The 25,846-nt window shown below is 47.6% G+C and overlaps 1 protein-coding gene and 1 long non-coding RNA gene across 5 annotated transcripts in view; one reads left to right on the top strand and one right to left on the bottom strand.

Moving 5' to 3' along the window:
- Positions 1 to 212: 212 nt before the first annotated feature.
- LOC129702555 (uncharacterized) lies at positions 213 to 10,710 on the bottom strand. Of its 3 annotated transcripts, XR_008724399.1 has the most exons (5): positions 10,595 to 10,710; positions 10,340 to 10,559; positions 9,597 to 9,766; positions 7,151 to 7,316; positions 213 to 1,957 (listed from the first exon to the last, which is right to left on the bottom strand). It is a non-coding gene; the product is annotated as an uncharacterized LOC129702555 (long non-coding RNA). The 3 variants fall into 3 exon arrangements; XR_008724398.1 differs by lacking the exon at positions 213 to 1,957 and having other exon boundaries at positions 5,072 to 7,316; XR_008724400.1 differs by lacking the exons at positions 213 to 1,957; positions 9,597 to 9,766 and having other exon boundaries at positions 5,072 to 7,316.
- The window catches only part of LOC129702554 (cell surface A33 antigen-like), a 34,822-nt gene continuing 13,914 nt past the window's right edge, over positions 4,939 to 25,846 (top strand). Inside the window, exons 1-3 of one of the 2 annotated variants that reach the window (XM_055644320.1) lie at positions 4,939 to 5,052; positions 19,367 to 19,536; positions 20,616 to 20,829. In XM_055644320.1, coding sequence (XP_055500295.1) covers positions 19,387 to 19,536; positions 20,616 to 20,829 — 364 coding nt within the window. In that variant the 5' untranslated portion in view covers positions 4,939 to 5,052; positions 19,367 to 19,386. Of the gene's footprint in view, positions 5,053 to 10,555; positions 10,711 to 19,366; positions 19,537 to 20,615; positions 20,830 to 25,846 lie in introns of those variants that run through there. The other variant, XM_055644319.1, reaches the window with a different exon arrangement.

Raw genomic sequence — 25,846 nt, forward strand, 5'->3', positions numbered from 1 at the left:
ACCAAAGGTGTTGAAGGTGAGGAGGGGGAAGATTTAATAGGAATCTGAGGGGTATCTTTTTCACACAAAGGGCGGTGGGTTGCAGCAAGAGCAATACTTCAGCAGCAAGCGCTGACAACAAATCAGAGATTAAATCAACCAGTCAAGGATCTTGTTCTTCCTGCAGCAGGTTGAGAGGGAGCTGTCAAATGTCAGCTGTGGAAAGAGTTTAAACGTACCAGACCGAGTGCCACGGACAAGATGGGTAATGTCTCTGTGCACAAGAGCAATATTTCACACACCAATGGAGCAGAGAGTTGTGGATTGGAGATGGTCACTCATTGTCGGGGAGGCAGGATCTTCCACACAGTTTGCAGAATCGGGATTGGGATTAGTAAAGAATTGGGATTCTAATTCACTGCTGATGAATGTATTTTAATGCTTTTAATAAGACGTTGGTGAGGCCACATTTAGAATATTGTGTTCAGTTCTGGGCACCATGTTATAGGAAAGATGTTGCCAAGCTTGAAAGGGTACAGAGAAGATTTACAAGGACGTTGCCAGGACTAGAGGGTGTGAACTAAAGGGAGAGGTTGAGTAGGCTGGGACTCTATTTCCTGGCGAGCAGGGGGATAAGGGGTGATCTTGTAGAGGTGTACAAAATCATATGAGGAATAGATCAGGTAGATGCACAGTCTCTTGCCAAGTGTAGGTGAACCAAAGACCAGTGGACATAGGTTTAAGGTGAAGGGGAAAAGATTTAATAGGAATCCGAGGTAACTTTTTCACACAGAGGGTGGTGGGTGTATGGAAGAAGCTGCCAGAGGAGGTAGTTGAGGCTGGGACTATCCCAACGTTTAAGAAACAGTTAGACAGGTACATGGATAGAGCAGGTTTGGTGGGATATGGACCAAACGCAGGCAGGTGGGACTAATGTAGATGTGGTCTGATGGAATCTCAGATGTACAGGGACAATGTTTCACCAAGATAGACACGAAAGGTTCGAGTAACTCAACGGGTCAGACAGCATCTCTGGAGAAAAGGAATAGGTGATGTTTCAGACTGAAAAAGAGTCTCCAACCAAACCATCACCTATTACTTTTCTCCAGAGATGCTGCCTGTCCCGCTGAGTTACTCCAGCTTTTTGTGTCTATCTTCGGTTTAAACCAGCATCTGCAGTTCCTTCTCACACAAACAAAGTTTCACGTCTAGGGCCAGAGCCAGCTGTATTTTACTTCACTACTGATTACGGAACAGTACAGTCTGGAACTTTGCAATAATACAATATAATACAACATAATACAACACAATAATACTTTATTAGCCAAGTATGTTTTGCAACATACGAGGAATTTCATTTGCCAAGTCAGTCATACAAATAAAAAGCAACAGAACACACAAAATACATTTTAACATAAACATCCACCACAGTGACTCCTCCACATTCTTCACTGTGATGGAAGGCAAAACCCCCCCAAAAAAATCCCATGATGCAGGTCTGTTTCTCCCAGGGTAGAAGATTCTAAACTAGAGGACACAGGTTTAAGGTGAGAGGGGTGAGACTCAAGTGGGACCTTGGAGGCAACTTTTTCACTCAGTGAGTATCTGGAAGGAGCTACCAGAGAAAGCTGTAAAGCAGATACAATTATGACGTTTACAGGACATTTGGACAGATCTATGGATATTTACTTACTGCCTATTATGCCTCCTGGCATGTAGGGCAGCAACGAAGTTCCTCCACTCAGTAGTGTTGATCCCTTCTGTAACGTATTTGGTTTTCGAGACAGGGTTGTTAGCCCTGTGTTCAACCTCCAACCTGGAGGACCAGTGGATCGCTCTTTGTCTCGCCTCTACCCTTCGACCTGTCCAGCATGGGGGACCCTAACAGGAGACAAATCTCCCGCTGGCATCGCTCTGGGGGTCACGGAGACACACAAGCCCCCCGACCACGACAAGGTTGCAATCCAACGGGGAGGATCTATGGATAGGAAAGGGAAAAATGGGCTAAATAACCATATACCAATTACAGCACGGAAACAGGCCATCTCGACCCTTCTAGTCCCTGCCGAACACGTATTCTCCCCTAGTCCCATATACCTGCGCTCAGACCATAACCTTCCATTCCTTTCCCGTCCATATAACTATCCAATTTATTTTTAAATGATAAAAACGAACCTGCCTCCACCACCTTCACTGGAAGCTCATTCCACACAGCCACCACTCTCTGAGTAAAGAAGTTCCCCCTCATGTTACCCCTAAACTTCTGTCCCTTAATTCTCATGTCATGTCCCCTTGTTTGAATCTTCCCTACTCTCAGTGGGAAAAACTTATCCACGTCAACTCTGTCTATCCCTCTCATCATTTTAAAGACCTCTATCAAGTCCCCCCTTAACCTTATGCGCTCCAAAGAATAAAGCCCTAACTTGTTCAACCTTTCTCTGTAACTTAGTTGCTGAAACCCAGGCAACATTCTAGTAAATCTCCTCTGTACTCTCTCTATTTTGTTGACATCCTTCCTATAATTAGGCGACCAAAGTTATACACCATACTCCAGAATTGGCCTCACCAATGCCTTGTACAATTTTAACATTACATCCCAACTTCTATACTCAATGCTCTGATTTATAAAGGCCAGCACACCAAAAGCTTTCTTTACCACCCTATCTACATGAGGTTCCACTTTCAGGGAACTGTGCACAGTTATTCCCAGATCCCTCTGTTCACCTGCATTCTTCAATTCCCTACCATTTACCATGTACGTCCTATTTTGATTTGTCCTGCCAAGATGTAGCACCTCACACTTATCAGCATTAAACTCCATCTGCCATCTTTCAGCCCACTCTTCCAACTGGCATAAATCTCTCTGTAGACTTTGAAAATCGACTTCATTATCCACAACCCCACCTATCTTAGTATCATCTGCATACTTACTAATCCAATTTACCACACCATCATCCAGATCATTGATGTACATGACAAACAACAGTGGACCCAACACAGATCCCTGTGGCACCCCACTAGTCACTGGCCTCTAAATGCAGGCAAATGGGACTAGCCCCAGTAGGGGTGCATACTGTACTAATCCAAGTCACTGATCCAGATTGGCATGCAGGTACACACAGTGGACCCAAAGCAATGAATGTTGATCACTGTGGCCCACTAGTCACTGGCCTGTAAATGCAGGCAAATGGAACTAGCCCAGTAGGGGTGTCCTTGTACACCAGTCACTGAAAGTTGGCGAGCAGGTACAGCAGGCAGTGACGAAAGCTAATGGAATGTTGGCCTTCATAACAACAGGATTACAGTATAGGACTGCAGTTGTATAGGTATCTGGTGAGACCACATCTGGAGTATTGTGTACAGTTTTGATTTCCTAATTTGAGGAAGGACATCCTTGTGATTGAGGCAGCGCAGCGTAGGTTCACTTGATTGATCCCTGGGAAGGCGGGACTGTCATATGATGAAAGATTGAAAAGACTAGGCTTGTATTCACTGGAGTTTAGAAGGATGAGGAGGAATCTTATAGAGACATATAAAATTATAGAAGGACTGGACAAGCTAGATGCAGAAAAAATGTTCCCAATGTTGGGCAAGTCCAAAACCAGGGGCCACAGTCTTAGAATAAAGGGGAGGCCATTTAATAGTGAGGTGAGAAAAAAAATTTTCACCCAGAGTTGTGAATTTGTGGAATTCCCTGCCACAGGGGGTAGTGGAGGCCAAGTCACTGGATGGATTTAACAGAGAGTTAGAGCTCTAGGGGCGAGTGGAATCATGGGATATGGGGTGAAGGCAGGCACGGGTTAATGATTGGGGACGATCAGCCATGATCACAATGAATGGCGGTGCTGGCTCGGAGGGCCGAATGGCCTGCTCCTGCACATATTTTCTATGTTTCTATATTTGAGGGGCCTGTTTCCGTGATCTGTGGCTTTATGACTTCTGTCATAACTTCTGATCTGTGCGGTTTGAATAATTTGGGCCCACGCTATTTATAACACACGAGCTGATATCTTCACCACACCTCCCACAACTGGAGCTCAGGATTCTTTCAAAACATGTTGGTGCCTGCAGTCTTGGCGGCTCTGGTGTGTGAAATGAAGTTGTTTGGTAACTCACAGGGTAAGGGAATAATATCCACAGGACAGATAGATAGATGTCCCATTACTCCCCTCTGTCCAATCAGAACATTCAAAAATGGATAAAACAATGTTGATTCTTCAGAAGAAAACACATATAAAAATATGAAAGATATATCTTTGATCACCTGTTCACAGTAAAGGGCCTGACCCACTTGGGCGTCATTTGCGCGACATCCTAAAGATTGGTTGGCGCGTGGTGAGGCGTGGTGGCGTATGCAGTGACACTGATGGTGTACGTGTAGCGCGTGGTGGCGCATGGTGACACACAAACATTGCCTATGCTCATTTATGATTTCGTTTTTTAAAATGTTATTAGAAGCAATTGTACAAGGATAAGATGATCGGCATAACAATTACTGTGCAGCTTCATTTTTAACCTTATATCCTAAATCAAAAAAAAAAAGAAAAAAGAACAAAAAGGAAAACAAAGAAGAAAAGAATGAAGAAAAAAGAAATAAAAGACAAAAGAGCAGAATAAAGACCCAATAGCCACCAATGCAGTGCAGAAGAAAAGAAAAGAAATAAGAAAAGAAGATGGAGATATACCTTTCCCCACCCCCCACCCCACCCATCCCTGGCGTCGGATTTAAATTTAATTTTGTGTTTAACCATTCTATTGTTGCAGAAATTCAGTAAAAGGTAACCATGTTTAAAAAAATGGATCTGGTTTTTCCGCCAAGTCAAGCCTAACCTATGCTAATTTATTATGCGTCACTGTACGTCAACGTCCGTAACCATGCGTCGCCGCCCGTACGCTGTTAACGTGCCATTCGAGCGTCATTTGAGCGCCGCACAACGTGATCACTTGGGTATAAACGCGCCGAGTTTTGAAATTGTTTACTGGAAAAATACTTGCCTCGGAGACCGGCGCTACTTGGCGCGCGACTGTTTTACTGCTAGACGATTTTCGCACGAGTTCCTGCCGGCCTGTCGGGTAAATGACGCGCAAATGACTCCCAAGTGGGACATGCATTTATTGACCTTCACTTAGTGCAGAGTTTGAAGAAGGGTCCCGACCCAAAACATTACCCATCCTTTTTCTCCAGAGATGCTGCCTGACCCTCCGAGTTACTCCAGCATCTACAGTTCCTGCCTACTCATTGATATTACTATTGTTATTGTTTGAATGCCTGGGATTGTGTGATCACACACTGTGGAGGCAGTAGTTTTGCATCTACGCCCAATACAACACACTGTGATCTTTACCTCACCAACTTTTACAGACTGTGTCATAACTCAGTCAAGCTGATATTTTTGTGCAAGGTTGTTTAGAAACCAGAACCGCCCACACTTTCACCCTTGTTTGTAAGTTGATTTTGCCATTATTATTCATGGACATCACCAATGATGGGGAGCTGGCATATTAAAGCTGAATTGGTCAATAAAGTCAGTCCCTGATGCTTCAAGCTGAATATTACACTCAGCATTTCCTCCCGGCCTGTACCTGACACAGAGGAGTTGTGTCTTCCACTAAATCATTGCTCCCCCTGCCTAAGCACAAAGTGCTGGAGGAACTCAGTGGGTCAGGCAGCATCTGAGGAGTGAATGGACAGACAGCATTTTGTCTTGGAACCTTTCTTCAGACTGATAATTGGGAAAAACGTAAACAGGTTGCTTTTTGAATGGCAAGTTGGGTCAAATGGATTACTCCTATTGTGCTAAGTTTTTGGAAATCTTTATATAGTAATAGTTTTAGTTTGTGAGATACAGCATGGAGACAGGCCCTTCGGCCCACTGAGTCCATGCCAACCAGCAGTCACCCATTCACACTAGTTCTATGTTATCCCACTTTCACATCCACTCCCTACACACTTGGGGCAATTGACAGAGGGTCAATTAACCTACAAACCCGCACGTCTTTGGGGTGTAGGAGGAAACCGGAGCACCCAGAGGAAACACACAGACAGTACCCGAGGTCAGGATCGAACCTGGGTCCCTGCCGCTGTGACCCACTGCGCCACTCTGCTGCCCTGGATCTACGAATACCAGGACAAAATGTCCATCATATTAGCTTCATTCAAGAGTCAAGAGGGTTTTATTGTCACTCATACTAGACCAAATGGGAACCGTTGGGTCCCTGTCATATGGGAGGCCTGGTCCCACAACACAACCCGTTCCCCAACGCAATCTGTTCCCCAACGCAATATTGCACCACTAACCGGTCGGTAGTCCCCATGGGAGGCGTGGTTCGCCAACTCAACCCATTGCCGAACGCAAGATTCCAGCAAACCCCTGCCTCACCCAGCACTGGACTTGAAAAAAAATTGCAATTGCACTTCGCAAATTGCAATACCAATTCACCCTCCCCCTGTGTTGTATGATGGCAACATTGTTGCAAACGTCGAGTGGAGGACGGTGATATCCCATTCAGGTGAAAGGTTGGTGGAAGCACAGAGTGGAAGCACAGAGTATTCCTGTATTGCAACTTTGTATCGAAGCTTGTTGGAAGCTGGCAGGAAGGATTTTAACAGTAAAAATCTTGTTAATGTTACTTTTATTTTAAAGCTTTAAATATCAATAACGTGAAATATAACATCAAACCTGAAGGAAAGTTGATTAGACCGACGACGGGTAAAAGCCGAGTAAGATTCTGCAAAGATTTTAGCGCTACAGTGTACCGTTTCGGTACGCGCACACTCACACCAATAATGGATAGAACAATTCTTTCTCACACCAGAAAGAACAATGATATTCTTACTTGCAGCAGCACAACAGAATATGTAAACATAGTACACTGTAAACAATATAATAAAGGTTCAGTGTGTATACATGTGCACATATACAAACATGTACATACACACATATATATATATATACACATATACATGTGTGTGTGTGTATGTGTGTATGTACACACACACACACACACACCTATATACACACATAAAACACGCAAAAAATAATATTGCAAAACGACAACACCAATTCCCCAAGTGCATGTAGCTCAGAACTTATTTGGTGGTTGTAGTGTTTAATAGCCTAATTGTTCCATCACCTCAAGCCCAGCTGTTGTGGTAGATTATTGTGCTCACCATTATGGGAGTCCAGTTCCCTGTACGTACCGGACCATATGGGAAGTAGTACGTTTCTAGCTCAGTTGCCATGGGTTACCTTAAAACCACCAACAGTTTGAGCAGAACGGCACGCCATGGAAATGTGGAGTACAGTGGAGCTGCACAATGTTCTCACTGGTTCTTCCTGAAAAACAACAGTTGTAATTGTAAATCCAAACCACTGAAGAAATCGAATGGATATCAGAAATTTGCCGTTACAAATGTTTAATTGAGTTTAGTTTAGTTTATTATTGTCACGTGTATCGAGATACAGTGAAGCTTTTGTTTGGTGCTGTCCAGTCAGAGAAAAGACAACACATGAATCTTCATCCTTTACACACAAAGCATTGTTTGGAGATTTTAAACAGTGACTGTTTATTTGCCCATGTCCTTAATGTGCAGAAGGGTCTCGACCCGAAACGTCACCCATTCTTTCTCTCCAGAGACGCTGCCTGTCCCGCTGAGTTACTCCAGGTTTTTGTGTCTATCTCCCATTCATCTCTCCTTAGTTCAAAATTTTACCTGAAATTGTCCTGAAATTGAATGATGGAAGAGTAACTTAGGATAGAAAATGTGTCACAGGCAACACAGGTTTTTAACCCATTACTGGTGGGGAGAAAGGCAATGAATGTTTTGTACAGCAGTTGGTAAAGCTGCTGCCTTACAGCGCCAGAGACCTGGTTGATCCAGACCTCAGCTGTTGTCTGTGCGGAGTTTGCATGTTCTCCCTGTGACCGTGTGGGTTTCCTCCAGGTGCTCCAGCTCCCTCCCACATCCCAAAGACGTGCGGGTTTGAGGGTTAATTGCCCCGAGTGTGTAGGGACGCAAAAAGCTGGAGAAACTCAGTGGGACATGCAGCATGTCTGGAGAGAACGAATGGGTGACATTTCAGGTGGAGACATGAAGAAGGGTCTCGACCCAAAACGTCACCCATTCCTTCTCTCCAGGGATGTAGCCTGGCCCGCTGAGTTACTCCAGCTTTTTGTGTCTATCTTCGGTTTAAACCAGCATGTGCAGTTGCTTCCTACACCTAGTGTGCAGGGAGTGGATGAGGAAGTGGGATAACAGAATTAGTAGTTCACACGCTCTTCGTCTCCTCCATGACTTCCGTTTTCCAGGCCGGCACTCACTCATCTTCACCATGGATGTCCAATCACTACACCTCCATCCCCCATCAAGAGGGTCTTAAAGCCCTCCTTTTCGTTCTCGACTGCAGAACCAACCAATCCCATCATCCTCACCTTCCACCCCATCAGCCGTCACATACAACAGATAATCTTTTGACATTTTCACCACCTCCAACGGGATCCCACCACTCGCCACAACTTCCCATCTCCTCCCCTGTAACTCCCTCGTCAATTCGTCCCTTCCCACCCAAACCACCCCCTCCCCTGGCACTTTCCCTTGCAACTGCAGGAAATGCTACACTTGTCGCTTTACCTTCCCCCTTGACTCCATTCAAGATCCCAAGCAGTCTTTCCAGGTGAGGCAGAGGTTCATCTGCACCTCTTCCAACCTCATCTATTGCATCCGCTGCTCTAGGTGTCAGCTGCTCTATATCGGTGAGACCAAGCGTAGGCTTGGCGATCGCTTTGCCCAACACCTCCGCTCAGTTCGCATTAACCCCCCGCCCGCTCCATAGATGCTGTGGTACTCCAGCATTTTTGTCTACCTTAGAATTAGTATGAACGGGTGATCAATGATCGGCATGGACTTGGTGTGCTGAAGAGACTGTTTCCATGCTGTATCTCTCAATGATTCAAGCAGTAACACCGGCTTCCAGCTCTTCCAGTTTATCACAACAAATAATATTAACTATAGATTTTGCACTTTATAAGGGGGAAAAAAACACAAAGTGCTGGAGTAATTCATTGGGTCAGGCAGCATCTGTGAAGAACATGGATAGGTGCGAAGTGGAAGGCTTTAACAGCTGATGTACAGCTCTGATGTACAGTTCATTTTACCTGATGCCTTGATTATCTCCAGAAAGGTCCTGACCCGAACTGTTCTCCGAAGATGCTGTCTGACCCGCTGAGTTACTCCAGCGCGTGTCGTTTTTGTAAACCAGCGTCTGCAGTTCCTCGTATCTCTTGTAACTTTGTCTGAGCCAATTACGTGGCCACCCTTTGCGTATTTTGTGCATTGTATGCAAAAACAAGGAGTTTCAGTGTACCTGTTTAAGAAGGAACTGCAGATGCTGGAAAATCGAAGGTAGACAAAAATGCTGGAGAAACACAGCGGTTGCAGCAGCATCTATGGAGCGAAGGAAATAGGCAACGTTTCGGGTGGAGACCCTTCTTCAGAATGATGTGAGGGTGGGGGAGGGAAGATGAAAGGAAGAGGTGGAGCCAGTGGGCTGAGGGAGCGCTGAGAAGGGGAGGAGAAAGTATGGACTAACTGAAATTAGAGAAGTCAATGTTCATACCTCTGGGGTGCAAACTGCCCAAGCGAAATACGAGGTGCTGCTCCTCTAATTAACGGTGGTCCTCACTCTGGCCATAGAGGAGGCCCAGGACAGGAAGGGCGGATTCGGAATGGGAGAGAGGAGTTGTAGTGCTGAGCCACCGGGAGACCAGGTTGCTATATGCCAGGTACCTGTGACAATAAAGTATCATTGAACAAAAAAAGCACAGGAAGTGCTGGAGTAACTCAGTGGGTCAGGCAGCATCTCTGGAGAACATGGATAGGTGACGTTTCGGGTCGGCACCCTTCATCAGACCGATGGGGGGGGGGGGGGGGGGGGGAGAAGGCTGGAAGAGAGAAGTGGGGTGGGACAAAGCCTGGCAGATACAGGTGAGGGGAGAGGGTTGGATAAATTGCATATTGTGAAGCCAGAGGAAGGGGAGGGGTAGGTGCGGGGGGATGGAGAGATATAGGGGGTAACGGGCAGGGGAGAGATGGGGAGGAAACTTGTACACAACAATCTCTTCTCGTCCATCTAAGCAAATGTAAACGTCCTTGTGCAGGAAGGAACCGCAGTTGCCGGTTCACTGGGGAACTCAGCGGGACAGGCAGTATCCCTGGAGAGGAGGAACGGGTGACGTTTCGGGTCGGAGCTCTTCCTCAGACATTCTTTATTGGTTTTCATGAAGACCGTTTTTATAATGACCCCGGGGGGGACCAGCGGCCGCTGAGAGGGAGGTCCCGGCTCACCTGGACCCGGCTCACCTGCGCTTCATCTGCCTGTCTGTCCACACGGAGAGTACAGGAGGGGAGAGGTAGAGATAGAGGGGGCAGGACCGGGGTGTGTCTGAGCCCAATCACCGCGGCGGGGAGGGTGGTGGAGGTGCTCTGATTGACACAATCCCCGTGTTCCGGGTGGAGGAGAGCGGCGCGGCTCTGCTTACCTGCGCCCGACCCGGACCCGGCTCACCTGGACCCGACTCACCTGGACCCGGCTCACCTGTGCCCGACCCGGCTCACCTGTGCCCGGCCCCGGCTCACCTGTCCTCCCTCCCTCCCTCGCTGTCGGGGCGAAGCTCCCGCGGCCGCTTCTCTCGGCACAATGAGCGGCGCCGCGCTCCTCTACCTGCTGGCCGGTAAGTGTGGGACCTGGACCGGGCACACCTTGCACACTCGCCGTGCTCACACCCACCCACTCCCCCCGTTCAGCCCACACAAGGGTCTGGGCTCACACCGAGCTGCCGGGACATTGCAACCTGTAGCACCTTTACCTGGTGTCCCGGACATTAACTTTCAAATAGTGAAAGTCTCCAAAACTCCGAGAGTTGTGCGCGGTGTAAGCGCAGCCGAGACTGGGAGAGTTGGTAACTTGTGCAGTTGGGCCTAGTTCATCTACCATTATGAATCTCATCTTTAAAATAGCTGGAATCATTGAGTCATAGATTGTGGAAACTGGTCCAACTGGCCCGCACCGACTCGAGCAACATGTCCCAGTTACACCAGTCCCCCCACTGGCAGCGTTTGGCCCGTATCCCCCAAACCCTGTCCTATCCATGTCCAAATGTTTCTTAAACGTCGCGACAGCAACTGCCTCCTCCGGCAGCTCGAACATTATATCCACCGCCCTTTGTGTAAAGCAATTACTGCTCAGGTCTCCATGAAATCCCCCCCCCCCCCCCCCCCCCCCCCCCCCCCCCCCGACCCGACTCAAAAGGTGCATCTGGTTGGATCTTGTTCTGAACTTGGGTCGTTTTGGCAACTGTGCGGCCACATTTGGGGCTTGGAAACTGTGTTGGGTTTCCGCGAGGAGACGGAGGGAACTGCAGATGTTGGTTTAGGGGGGAAAAAGACACAAAGTGCACAAAAAAGTGCACAGACTGGAGGAATGTTGGAGACCAGTGTGAAGAATGGTCCCGACCAAGAACATCACATATCCATGTTCTCCACAGATGCTGCCTGTCCTGCTGGGTTACTCCAGCACTTTGTGTCTTATTCAGGATCTCATTGAACTGGGATTATTTTAGATGGGGTATCTCGGTCGGCATGGACGGGTTGGGCCGAAGGGCCGGTTCCCCTATTTCTTCTCTCGAGAGATGCTGCCTGTCCCGCTGGGTTACTCCAGCATTTTGTGTGTGACTGTCTGACCGTCCAGTTTTGGGGTTGTAGTTGGCCTGTGTTTAACGGCGGGTTGTGTGGTGGTGGGGTTTAGTAATGTTAGTGTTTAACCCCCAACACCCAGCTGTCCGCTCCATGTCACGTCTCCAGCAGCTCAGACTGAACCCAACCGCACTGGGCCTGCCTGCCCGCACCGCCCGCATTGTTTATCGATATACCCATTACATGTACATTTCAAATCACTGCAGGTGGACAAAATGCTGGAGTAACTCAGCGGGACAGGCAGCATCTCTGGAGAGAAGGAATAGGTGACGTTTCGGGTAGAGCCATTTCCCCTCCTCCTTACATTCAGCTCTCACCCCCAACGTCATATCTCCCTTCACCCTCCCACCCATATCCCTCCTTCCAGCTCCACTCCTCCTCTCTCCTTATTTGACATTCTTTTGTTTCCTTAGTCACTTACCCCACCCAACAGCCGATCACCCCCTCACCTGTATCCACCTATCATTTGTCAGGCTTTGTCCTGCCCCCTTCCCCCCCCCACCTTTCTTACCCCCCCCCCCCCTTACTCCATCAGTCTGAAGAAGGGACCCAAAACTAAAGTCACTGGTCCATTCCCTCCATAGATACGACCTGACCTGCTGAGTTCCTCCAGCACTTTGTGTTTTGCTTTAGAACAACTTTTTTCTTAAAATGTTAAAAGATTCTTCATTTCTTGTGAATGGGTCGCTGATTAATGGTCTGTAGCAAGAAAGCACATCACCGCCTCTACTTGCTCAAGAGACTGAGGAAGTTTGGCGTGTCTCCAGTGGCTCTTACAAACTTCTACAGATGCAACACAGAAAGCACACTGTCGAGTTGCATCACAGCTTGGTTTGGAAACAGCTCTGCCCAAGACCGCAAGAAATTGCAGAGAGTTTTAGATGTAGCCCAGTCCATCACACAGACCCAACTCCCCACCACTGACTCTATCTAATCCTCATGCTGTCTTGCAAAAGCTGCCAACGTCATCAAAGACTTGTCCCGCCAGAGTCATTCCTTCATCTCCTCGCTCCTGTCCGGCAGAAGGCACAGAAGCTTGAAAGCACGCACCACCAGACTCAGAAACAGCTTCTTCCCCTCTGTTATCAGGCTTCTGAACCATCCTTCCATGAGCTAGAATACTGTCTGATTCACCTCTACCACATTGCGGACATTGGACTTTGTCTCTGGAACTGGTTTGCTGCCATGCTGATAACGATATTCTGCATTCTGTATCTTCCCCATAGCTCTATCAATTGTACTGGAGTTTGGCTTGACTGTATTTATGTGTAGTATTATCATAGCAAGCAGCATTTTTTTTTTCATGCTACCTCAGTACAGTTGACAATAATAAACCTAAACCTAACTCGGGCCAAAGCTGGCGTTATGAAACAGTAGCACTGCTGTGGGTAATTGCCACTTCCTTCTCCTTGTCGCAGAGCTGTTTCATGCAGAGCTGAGGTGTGTCGTGCCAGAAACTGGGCGTGCCTGAAACCTGTGCCACAATTGTGCAATAAACAACTGTTGGAAGATACAAACAATCCTTCTTCCCGACCTGTGATCAAAACACAACTTTGTTCATCATCATTGTGTCTACATTATTAATGTGAAATGAAACTTGCTAATCACAAAATGACACAGGGCAGCAAAGAGTTATTTCCAGCATTGTTCTGACACAGGTGTACACTGGGGTAAACAAGAGTAACTGCGTGGCCCCATTCTCTCACTCTTTGTCCCTTGCCCGGCAGGTTATGCATCCACAGATGCATATCCAATCCTGTTTGAAATCGCCAATTCCATTTTCGACATCAGGGATCATAAAAGCTCTTTGACTAAAAACAATTTCCCCCCCCCTAACTCCATCTCAATCAGCAACAGTCCTCTCCTCCTCCATCAAACCACACCACAAAACTTTCTTTACCTGAGAGAAGCATATGAAATGATGATAGGCAGAGAGAGTAGACAGACATCAACTTTTTCTCAAGGATGAGTCGCACCCTGGCCATTCCTTCTTCCCCACTCTCCCATCGGGCAAAAGGTATAGATGTGTGAAAATGCACACCTCCAGATTCAGGGACAGTTGAACCATCCTACCACAACCATAGAGCAGTCCTGAACTGCTATCTACCTCATTGGTGACCCTCGGACTATCTTTGATTGGACTTTACTGACTTTATTTGCACTAAACGTTTTTTTTTTAAATCTATGAGAGGTGTATAAAATCATGAGAGGAATAGATTGGGTAGATGCACAAAGTCTCTTGCCCAGGGTAGGTGAATTGAGGACCAGAGGACATAGGTTTAAGGTGAAGGGGAAAAGATTTGATAGGAATCGGAGGGGTAACTTGTTTACACAAAGGGTGCGTGGGTGGAACAAGCTGCCAGAGGAGGTAGTTCAGGCTGGGACTATCCCATCTTTTAAGAAACAGTTAGACTGGTACATGGATAGGACAGGTTTGGAGGGATATGGGCCAAACGCAGGCAGGTGGGACTAGTTTAGCTGGGACATGTTGGCCGGTGTGGGTAAGTTGGGCCATGATGTATCTCTTTATGACTCTATGACTCCCTTATCATTTATCTGTACATTGGGAACGGCTCGATAGTAATTGTGTATTTCTGCTGACTGGATAGCACACAACACAAACTTTTCATTGTCCCTCGGTACACGTGACAATAAACTAAACTAACTAGGGTGGAAAAATCAAATATAAGGGGAAATAACTTTAAGATGAGAGGGACAAAGTTTGAAAGATGTGCAGGGCATGTTTTTTTACACAGAGGGTAGTGGAGGCCTGGAACGCACTGCTGGGGTTGGTGGTGGAGGCAGATATGATGATGGTGTTTAAGAGACTTTTGGATAGTTACATGGACATGTATAGATCACATGCAGGCAGATTAGTCTTGGCCTTGTCATGCGGTTTGGCAAACATTGTGGGCCGAATGGCCTGTTCTGCTGCTGTACAGTTCTATGTTCTCCTCCAATGAGTAGATCAATTGGTTCTGCCCTTGTCACTCTATCGTAAGGCCTGTCCAGATTTTCCCCCTTTCTCAATCTCCAAAGATCTGTTTTTTGAAACAGTCCACATGGTTCCTTTCTGAGTGTTATTCACAATTCCCTTTAGCAGACTGTAGGTGAGTGACTTCCGCAATCATTAACCACTACTTTATTTTTGTTTTTGCTGACCAGAAATATGCATTATTTATCCAGTGAAATAGTTGCTGCTTTTGAATGTACTTCCAATCTCCCAACTAATGTTCTCCGAAGGAGTTTGTTTTCCTATCATTTGATCGTAGGGAGAAATGCTGAAAAATAAGGATCTTTGAGGCAGGTTCTGGTTCTGGTACCTTTGGCCGAAATCAGTCATTTTGTGAATGGAAACTTTAAAATCAATGCATTAAGCTGCCTGTGTTGTTTGGCCCTCCGCTGTCACCCAGAATATCGGTGTGCTGAGCTAATCATTTGGGGAAAACGTACGATTCGGTGGCTTATGTCAAATAATGAACAGGGTATGGGAAGGTGATTGAGAACCTCATAAACTAGTGCCGAGACAACAACCTTTCTCTCAATGTCAGTAACACGAAGGAGAGGATGCGACTATTCTCCGAGTCACGTCCTCGCCCTACCACCTGGATTGGAGCGGCCTTTCCTGCCGGGGACACGGACCAGAGCTTCAGCAGCGGCAGCGCAGCGCTCGATACATAGCGGAGCGGGGGATTGCTCACCTGGATCGCCATCGAAGCTCCGGAGTGTTGGGCCTGCTGCTTCTACATCAGAGCTGTGGTTTGGAGAGTTCCCAGCGTGGGTGGCACTGACTTCAACATCGTGGAGTCCTAGAGGCCTTTGCCAAGGGCCGCCAGCGTTGAATCTCCGCCCAGTGCGGCCTGTGGACTTCGGGAGCCGCAGACTCCAGTAGGAGGTGGCCGATTCAGATGTCCAAGCCGCTGTGGATGAGCTCCAGTCCCAACGTCGGACTTCCATCACCCCGTCGAGCGGGCCTGAACATCGGGCTGCCCGTAGCGGCGACAGCGGGGGGTTCGGGAGCCCCCCGACCAAGGGTGGACAACAGAGGAGGATGACTGAAGCTTGGAGCCTTCCCTCACAGTGGGAAACTTTGATCCCGCTGTGTGGGGATGTTTGTGTTAAAGACTATTATTATTTGTATGGCTGTATGGCGACCACACATTTCACTGTACCAACTGGTACAGGTGACAAATAAATGTATCGTATCTTGATAGTGATCAACTTCAGGAAGTGAAGCGGTCGGTACCCACACCTCGGAATACATTGATGGCACCATAGTAGAGATGGATGAAAATATCACCAGCCATTTGTCCTGCACCAGCCATATCGAAGCAATGGCGCAGAGAGCCTCGACTTCCTTACTAGGCTGAGGAAGTTCGGCAAGTCCCCAACAACTCTCACCAACTTCTACATATGCGGTGTAGGTAGTATTTTATCAGGATGCTTCACAGCATAATTTGGGAACAGCTCCATTGAAGACCTGTAGGGGGTTGTGGACGCTGCCCAGACCATCACACAAACCAACCACCCTTCCATTGACTCCATCTTCACCTCACGCTGCCTCGGCAAGGCCACCAGCATAATCAAGGATCAGTCTCACCCCAGTCACCCCCTCTTTTCCCCTCTACCTTCGGGCAAGAGGTACTGACGTGTGAATACGCATACCTCTAGATTTAGGGACAGTTTCTTCACAGCTGTTAGTAGGTAACATAACTATCCTATCACCAACTAGAGAGCAGTCCTAACCGACCATCTACCTCAATGGAGACCTTAAAACTATCTTTAATCTGATTTTGCTGGACTTTACCTTGCACTGAACATTATTCCCTTTATCCTGTATCTGAACACTGTGGACGGCCTGATTGTAATCATGTATCAATTTGCTGACTGGATAGCACGCAACAAAAAAGCTTTTCACTGTACCTCGGTACACGTGACAATAAACAAAACCAAATCTAATATCATGGAAACAAAGCAATAAAAGTTGATATCTAATAAGGGGCCACCAAATGCTGACCTGGGCTTGAGTTATAGGGAGAGGTTTGATAGGCTGGGACTATTTTGTTTGAAGCGTAGGAGGCTGGTGCGGTGGACAAGATCATGAGGGGCACGGATAAAGTGAATTCTCACCGGCTTTTTCCCAGCGTATAGGATTCTTAATCCAGAGGGCACAGGGTTTAGGTATGAGGGGAAAGATTTAATAGGAACCTGAGGGGCAACTTTTTCACTCAGAGGATGGTGGGTGTGGGGAATAAGATGCCAGAGGAGGTAGTTGAGGCAGGGACTATAACAACATTTAAAAGACACTTGGACAGATATGTGGATAGGATCGGCTTGGAGGGATATGGGCCAAATGTAGACAAATGGGACTGGCTTGGATGGGGACCTCGGTCGGTATGGATGAGTTGGGCCGAAGGGTCTGTTTCTGTGCTGTTCGACTCTATGAAGGTGTCTCCAACATTAAGCTACACACAACCCAAGATAACTTGCTCAGCTATCTGTAACCTACATTAGAAATTCAAAGTGCTGGAGTAACTCAGTGCATCAGGCAGCATCTTTGGAGAACATGGATAGCTGGCATTTCAGGTCAGGACCCTTCTTCAGACTCAACTTCGAACAGCAGCCCTGAAGAATGGTCCTGACCTGAAATGTCACCTATCCATGTTCTTCAGTGATGCTGCCTGACCCACTGAGTTACTCCAGGACTTTGTGTCTTTTTTTGTAAATCAACATCTGCATTTCCTGGTGCTTCTGTTTACATTAGAGATTATTAAAGTACAATCTTATTTACAAGTATGTTCAAAACTTTAAATTAACCAAACCGTATCACCATTCTGTACTGAGGATTTTTTTCAATCCTTACAAACAGGGAGAGGATGTTCAAATCATTTATGTCAGCAAAGAGTCTGTTTGCTGACAAAACATCTTCAGATATCAAAATAAACTTTTGCAGTCAACTAACTGTCACAGTCTAGAAAAACACAAGATGCTGGAGGAACTCAGCGGGTCAGGCAGCACATGTGGGAGGGATGGGCAGACAATGTTTTGTGCTGGAACCCTTCTTGAGACCATCGGTCTGAAATCAGTTGTAGGGAAAGGTTGGATAGGCCGGGACCTTTTATTTTTGAACGTAGGAGACTGTGGGCTGAGCTTGTGGAGGTTCACAGGAACATGAGCAGGACGGATAAAGTGAATGCTCACAAGCTTTTTCCCAGGGTAGAGGATTCCATAACTAGAGGGCATAGACTTAAGTCGAGGGGACAATGGAAAATCTTGCAGCGGCATTTAGGCATATGTGATGCAGTGGGTGGAAATGCTGCCTCACACCATCAGAGACCCAGGTTGGATCCTGACCTCATGCTGTCTGTGTGGGGTTTACACACTCTCTCCGTGACCACGTGGGTTTCCTCTGGGTGCTCTGGTTTCCACCCACATCCTAAAGACGTGCGTGTTTGTAGGTTAATTGGCCCTCTGTAAATTGCCCCTAGTGTGGAGGAAGTGGATGGGAAAGTGCGATCACATAGAACTAGTGTGAAGGGGTGATCGATGGTGGGCCAAAGGGCCTGTTTCCATGCTGTATCTTTCAATCAATCCAAATAAGTGCACAGTGGTATTCTGTAGGTTGGTTGGATTAAAGTTGCCTGTGTCTGTTGTAGGAAAGTTGTTGTTCCTGAACCTGGAGGTGTAGGACTTCAGGCTTTTGTACGTCCTGCCCGACGGTAGCCGTGAGAAGAGGGTACGGCCCGGATGGTGGGGATACTTCATGTAGGGTTGTCAACTTTCTCACTCCCAACTAAGGGACAAAAGGTCAAAATATGGGACAAATTCCCTGACGGTAATTCATTGACTGACTCGGTGTATGAGTTGGCCCGGGTGCTGGACTGCACACAAAGCCCCGCCCAGCTTGGGAGTTTTGGCCTAGGCTACGCAAAGTCCGGCGCCCCGTCCAACTCATGAACCGATGATGAAGGAGGCCATGAGAAGAAGGGGTGGTGGTGGTGTCGGCGGTAAGCGAAGGTCCGAAGGTCGGACTACTGGCCGGGCTGCTGAACGACGGGGCCACGGGCGAGGAGCTGCTGCTGCACTACATCGGGACGGGTGAGGCGGGGCCAGATGATGAGCTCCGACCCGACCCGAGTAGTAGTCAAATACGGGACAAGGGAGGTCCCGTATGGGACAAACCAATATATGTGATGTCCCGGCTAATACGGGGCAGTTGGCAACACTACCTTCATGATAGATGCCACCTTCTTGAGCCAGCACCTGTTGTGGCTGCATTTGATGGTGTGGAGGGCTGGGCCTATTTTTTTAAGTTAAAAGACTTCACACAATGTCTTTATAGGTTTTTCAGCTCTCAATCTCTTCCCAGTTACCACCATTCTGTTTCACACTGCCGGAGAAGGCATCCCGGTCCACTTGCACTTGTCAGGGTCATAGTTCTCAGAGAGAGCTGACAATACCAAATGTATTTGTGTGTCAGGCAAGCTGGTGGGACAAGAATTCTAATCAGGATTGTGGTGTCGGAGCTGTATGTAGATCACAGATGATTTGAGAGAATGGTAAATGATGTTTTTGAGATTCAGTTGGGCCTATAATTTGGATAACATTTTTTATTCTCTTTTTTAAAATCTAAAGCACTTACATCCTTGAATGCAATGAATGTCAACGTGAAGGTCTCGCACATGGAAATAGCTCGAGGAGATGCTTTACATTTACAATGTACCTATCAAACCATCGCATCAACTAAAAACCATCTTACCATTGAATGGATTCTAGTCGAAGAAGTACCGAGTGAAGAACCAACGGTAAGCATTTGTCTCTGCGGTAATACTTCTTGAAATGACTTGCTTACAAGTACTATTAACGGCAATGTCCATACACTCGAGATGGCCAGTCAATTCACAAGTTCCGTCACTCAGTGAGATTGTCTGTAGCCTACAGCACCCTGCTTGTGCCTTATTTCCTAAATATCTTTGGCGTGGCAGTGGAGTTTGCACGTTCTCCCTGTGACCGTGTGGGTTTCCTCCGGATGCTCCGGTTTCCTCCCACACCCCAAAGACGTGCGGGTTTGTAGGTTAATTGGTTCTCTGTAAATTGCCCCCAGTGTGTAGAGAGTGGATGGGGAAAGGGGGACAACATAGAACTGGTGTGAACAGGTGATCGATCGATGGTCGGCATGGACTCGGTGGGCTGATGGTCCTGTTTCCATGCTGTGTCTCAAAACTAAACACATATCCATTGCTATTCGTCATAAAGGATTTTCAAGTTGAATTTATTTTTATATGGGTGCAGTCTGTTTATGCTGGAAAGGTTCAGTGTTTTGTATCTCAGAACTGTCAATAAAGATAGGCAGGAGTGTGTCCAATGTCTGCCCTCACATCCAGCGGCTGTTCTCACCACCTCCACCCTGGGAACCAAGAAAATCTGACCCAGGTATCCCATCGGTCGAGCACCTCTTGGGTGGCAGTTAAGCCTCAGGATCCACTTCCACCTTATTGAGGTCTACAAGATCACGAGGGGCATGGAGAGAGTGAACGCTCACTGTCTTTGTCCCAGGGTAGAGGATTCTAAATCTAGAGGGCACAGGCTTAAGGTGAGAGATTTAAGAGGGGTAACCTTTTCACTCACAGTGTAGTCCTTATCTGGACTGAGCTGCTTATGGAAGCTGCAAATGCAGGCAAAAGAGGTTAAGTAGGGACAATTTGGTCATGATGGACAGGATGTGCCGAAGGGTCTTGACTCGAAACGACACCTATTCACGTTCTCCACAGATACTGCCTGACCCGCTGAGTTACTCCAGCACTTTGTGTCTTTTTTTGTAAACCAGCATCTGTAGTTCTTTGTGTCTGCTTTGTCCAATACTAAGTTCTACTATTCTTTTAAGGTCGATGTAATCCAGTACTTCTACGGCGGAGTATACAGCTTTGGAAAAAGGTACAAGGGCAGAGTAAATTTTACAGGCGATGCCAACGGGGAAGATTGTTCAATAGCGATCCAGAATGCGCAGATAACTGACACTGGAACCTACGTGGTAGAAGTCACATCACGTGATGACTTGGTTGGCACTCGGAAAGAAACAGTGGATGTGATTGTATTGGGTAAGGGCTTTGGAAAATATTTCAGCTTGCTTAGTGGTAATGTGTCATTACTAGCTTTCATGTAAAATGTCCAGGTCTTTGAATGCGTTTTTAAATGATATATCAAGGTTATTTTCTCAAACATAGCTTGCCGTTCGTTAAATATCCTTGACGTATTTCTTGAAGGTGACATCAGCCAGGGTGTTTTGCCTTGTAATAAGTTCTTTACATTCACAATGAGAATCATTAAGGTTGGACAGCTTTTCTATATTAGAAATGCTGCTATGACCTAGTGTGTGACTAAACAAACATTGGAAATGTCTCCAGTAAGACTCTATCTTACTTGACAGTAACACCACAAACTTTGAGTCGCAGATTTTGCCGTGAATATTAAAATGTAGTTTGAGGTTGTTGTGGTGTACCGTCATAAGAGGTTTGTGCAGAGCGAAGAAGGGTCTCGACCCGAAACGATGCCTGTCCATTCCCTCTGCAGGTGCTGCCTGACCCGCTGAGTTCCTCCACCACTGTATCTTTTATTCAGGATTCCAGCAGCTGTAGTTCCTTGCAGTCCCGTCATTTTGTTCTTCCCTTCTAATAACACCTCTTTTCTGTGGCCTCTTGTCGAGTCATATTTTCTGACCCAATTTGTTCTTGGTCTGTGGAGAGGTATGCAGATGCAGGGGCGGAAATCCTGGAGGGGCCAGGGGGGACGACCCCCCCCCCATTTTTTTGTAATCCAGATTTTAAAACCGGGTGAAATTTCTGCTTTCCGCTAGACTGTGGGGATGGGACTGATGGTTGAGGGCGCCAATTGGACGAGAGAGACGTCGGCCAGCAGGCAATGGGTGAGGGGAGGGGGGGACACCCATGACGATTGGAGGAGGGAGGTGTCTGTCAGAGGCAGACTGAGGATAGAGCGCGGTGATTGGAGGGCGACGTCCGTGGAGCAAAGATCATAGATCCGAGCTTGAATTGCATGCCCAGGTCATAGGGTCACAAGCGACAAACACTCTCGGCAGCTCTGGACACAGACCTGCGCCTCATCCGCAGCCAGGATCGATCCCGGGTCTCCTGCGCTGCAATCGCTGCTGAACCGCCATTGGACCGTCCCCACCCGAGTGCCCCCCCCCCCGGGGGTGGCCAGAGACGTCCAGAGTGGTGCCCCCAGCCAGCGCAGAGAAGCAGCGCTAAATCCAGCTCAACTGCCTGTCCCGCCAGGTTAACCTACAGCCCTGCCTGGACTTACGGGAACGACGGCCCAGGCTTACAGCCAGCGCGGAGGAGCAACGCTAGCTCTGCGGCTCCAGACTGGTGTCCTGTCATTCCAAACAGGGCTGTAGGCTAACCCGGCGAGACAGGCAGAGCTGAGCTGGATTTAGCAAGCGCTGGCCGTAAGCCTGGGTCGTCGTTCCCGTAATTACCGTCCACAGGGCCCACGGCTGAAGCCTCCGAAGCCTCGCGTGTGTGAGTGTGCGCATGCGCGCACGGCCGCCAGGAAATTGTGTCCCCCTCCCGGTCCCCTCCATGTTGTGATAGCGATTTCCGTGCCTGCACGGATGAAACGGAGTTATGGGCCAAACGTGGGCATGTGGGGCGAGTGTAGATGGGGGCATGTTAGTCGGCATGGTCAAGTCAGGCCAAAGGGCCTGTTCCCGTGCTGTATGACTCTGACTCTAATTGTGCAGTGTAGTTGTCCTCTCTGGCAACTCCCGAAACCTCTGGCCTAGAAAGGGGTGAAGACTGCAATTGCTGCATTACTCAGGAGACACTGGATCCCATCTCCCCCCCCCCCCCCCCCCCCCCCCCCCCCCCCCCCCCCCCCCCCCATGTGGAATGTGCACACACACACGCACTGCATCTCTGGGCAAGCAGTCAACTGCATCAAGCTGCTGGCAACTATTTTATTTGTTCTCGTTATGTGTGCACTGTGCAATTTACATCCCTAACTTCCCTTGAAGTAGGAGGTAATTACAAGTCAATGACCTTGGGCAACTGACATGGAACAGCCCACAGGAGAGGCTGGTGTGACAATACCTTCCCCACTGCATGTGACTGAAGCAAATAGATTTTCACAGCAAAATCTTTCACTCGCTTTGTCGTACAATAAGCAGGCAAATTTACAAATTTAATGACTTGAATCTATGTGGCCACATTTCCTATCTCCCGTAACATTCCCAGCCCATTTACGTCAATAGAGTTGTAGAGCATGCCTCCTCCTTGTGTCAAACTTGGTTTCATAAGAGTCAAGAGTGTTTTCATTGTCATCTGTACAAAAAACAGGACAATGAAGTTCTTCCTTGCAGCAGCATAACAGGCCTGCGAACACACTGCTCATGGAAAATACAATAAACAATAGAATACATTAAAAATAACCCCAACATTAGCGCAAAAAAACCCCAGTCCCAAGTGCAACCATTACAAGCTTCTGAAACGCAATTTAGATATTTTACTACATTAAAGGCACATTACAAATGCAGGATGTTACATATGGTTCCACAGGAAATGTCCCATCCCGATGCATGACCCTATACTGGAATTAGTAAGATTTGTAAGATTGGCATGAACTTGCCGCTCGAGACAGGCAATTGAAACCACTCCTTCACATTGTACATCAATGATTTGGATGATGACTTTGTGGACAAGAATGCAGATAATACAAAGATAGGTGGAGGGGCAGGCGGTGTGGAGGAAGCAGGGAGTCTGCAGAAGGACTTGGACAAGTACGGCGAGTGGGCTAAGAAGTGACGAAGATATCCGTGATGTCCTCATTCGTTAAGAAACGGGGGTTCCTCTCCCATCATACATGTGACCCTCAATCTTGTCTCTTCATTACCCCGCAGCTCTGCCCTTGCTCCCCCTCCCCCTAGTCGCAACAGAGACAAGAGTCCCCCTAGTCCTTACCTTCACCCCATCAGCCGTCGCATAAAACACATAATCCTCCAAAATTTCCGCCATCTCCAACTAGCTGCATTTTCCCATCTCCACCCCTTTCCGCCTTCAGCAGAGACCGTTCCCTCCACAACTCCCTGGTTAACACATCCCACCCAAACCACTCCCTCCCCAGGTACCTTCCCCTGCAACCGCAGAAGATGCAACACCTGTCGCTATACCTCCTCCCTCCACTGTGTCCAGGGACCCCGACAGTCCTTTCAGGTTAGGCAGAGGTCACTTGCACCTCCTCCAACCTCATCTACTGTATCCGTTGTTCAAGATGTGGACCCTTGTACATCAGCGAGACCAAACGCAGACTGGGCGATCGTTTCGCTGAACACCTTTGCTCAGCCCGCCTGAACCAACCTGATCTCCCGGTTGCTGGACACTTTAATTCTCCTTCCCATTCCTACACAGACCTTTCTGTCCTCGGTCTCCTCCATTGTCAGAGTGAGGCTAAACGCAAATTGGGGGAACCGCATCTCATATTTCACTTGTGGTATGAATATTGATTTCTCTCACACCAGGTAGCCCCGGCATTCCCTCTCTCCATCCCTCCCCCAACCAACACACTAGCTTCTCATTTTCACCCCACAAACAGCTAACAATGGCCAGTTTCCTTTATCATTGTTAATATTTTGCATATCTTTCATTCATTGTTCTTTATCTCTACATCATCGTCTATATCTCTCATTTCCCTTATCCCTAACCAGTCTGAAGAAGGGTCTTGACCTGAAACGTCACCCATTCCTTCTCTCTAGAGATGCTCCAGAGGTGATGAGGATCCACTCCAAAACCAGCAATACTTTCCTTATGCACAGCACTGCTCTAGAGGAGGTAGAAACATTCAGATACCTAGACAGTGTTGTGGACATCACTGGAGGGGCTGAGGCAGACATAAAAAGTAGAATCAATAAGGCTAGCGTGATGGTTAACATGGTCAGGAAGATCTGGAGCTCAAAACACATCTCAATCACCAGCAACATACGCATCTTTAACTCAAATGTGAAACAGGTGATGCTGTATGGATCAGAGACATGGAAAACCACGAAACACACTGCAAACAGGCTACAAACATTCATTAACACCTGCCTTAGGTGAATACTTAACATCTGCTGGAGAGACAAAGTAAGCAATGTGGACCTGCAGAAAAGAACAAGTCAGGAGCCCATTGACTTACAAATTCGAAGGAGAAAATGGGGTTGGATTGGACGCACCCTCAGGAAACCTGCCACAAACATCACCCGGGCAATGGTGATTTGTAAGTTGAATCGGTAGTAAGGAAGGCAAATGCAATGTTAGCATTTATTTTGAGAGGATTTGAATACAAAAGTAGAGATGTAATGAGGGTTGCCAACTTTCTCACTCCCAAATAAGGGACAAAAGGTCAAAATAAGGGACAAATTCCGACGGCAATTCGTTGACCGACTCTGCCGTGGCTGGGTGAATGATGAGTTGGCCCGGGTGTTGGACTGCACACACAGCCCAGCCGGCGGGCCAGCTGAGGGGTTTTGGCCTGGGCTGCGCGACGTTGCGCGCAAAGTCCGGCACTCCATGGGCTGCACTACGTCGGGACGGGTGAGGTGGGGCCGGACACGGCACTCCGAACCAACAGTCCACTCAACCCCTCAAGTAGCAGTCAAATACGGGACAAGGGCCAATTTAGCCCAATATTCTGGATGTCCCGGCTAATACGAGACAGTTGGCAACCCTAGATGTAATGCTGAGACTTTATAGGCGCTGGTCAGGCCTATAAAGTATTGTGAGCAATTTTGGGCACCATGTCTGAATAAGGAGTCCTGAGGAAGGCACCATATCTGAGGAAGGAGGCCAGAGGAAGTTTACAAGAATGATCCTGGGGATGATTTTGGTTAACATATGATGAGCATCTGACAACACTGGGCCTGTACTCACTGGAGTTTAGAAGGATGAGGGGGACCTTATTGAAACGTACCGAATAGTGAAATGCCTGGATAGAGTTGATGTGGAGAGGATTTTTACACTAGTGGGAGATTCTAGGTCCAGAGGACACAGCCACAGAATAAAAGGATGTGCCTTTAGAAAGGAGATGAGGAGAAATGTCTTTAGTCAGAGGGTGGTGAATCTG

This window comes from Leucoraja erinacea, chromosome 13 (assembly GCF_028641065.1).
Source record: "Leucoraja erinacea ecotype New England chromosome 13, Leri_hhj_1, whole genome shotgun sequence".
NCBI classification, from domain to species: domain Eukaryota; kingdom Metazoa; phylum Chordata; class Chondrichthyes; order Rajiformes; family Rajidae; genus Leucoraja; species Leucoraja erinaceus.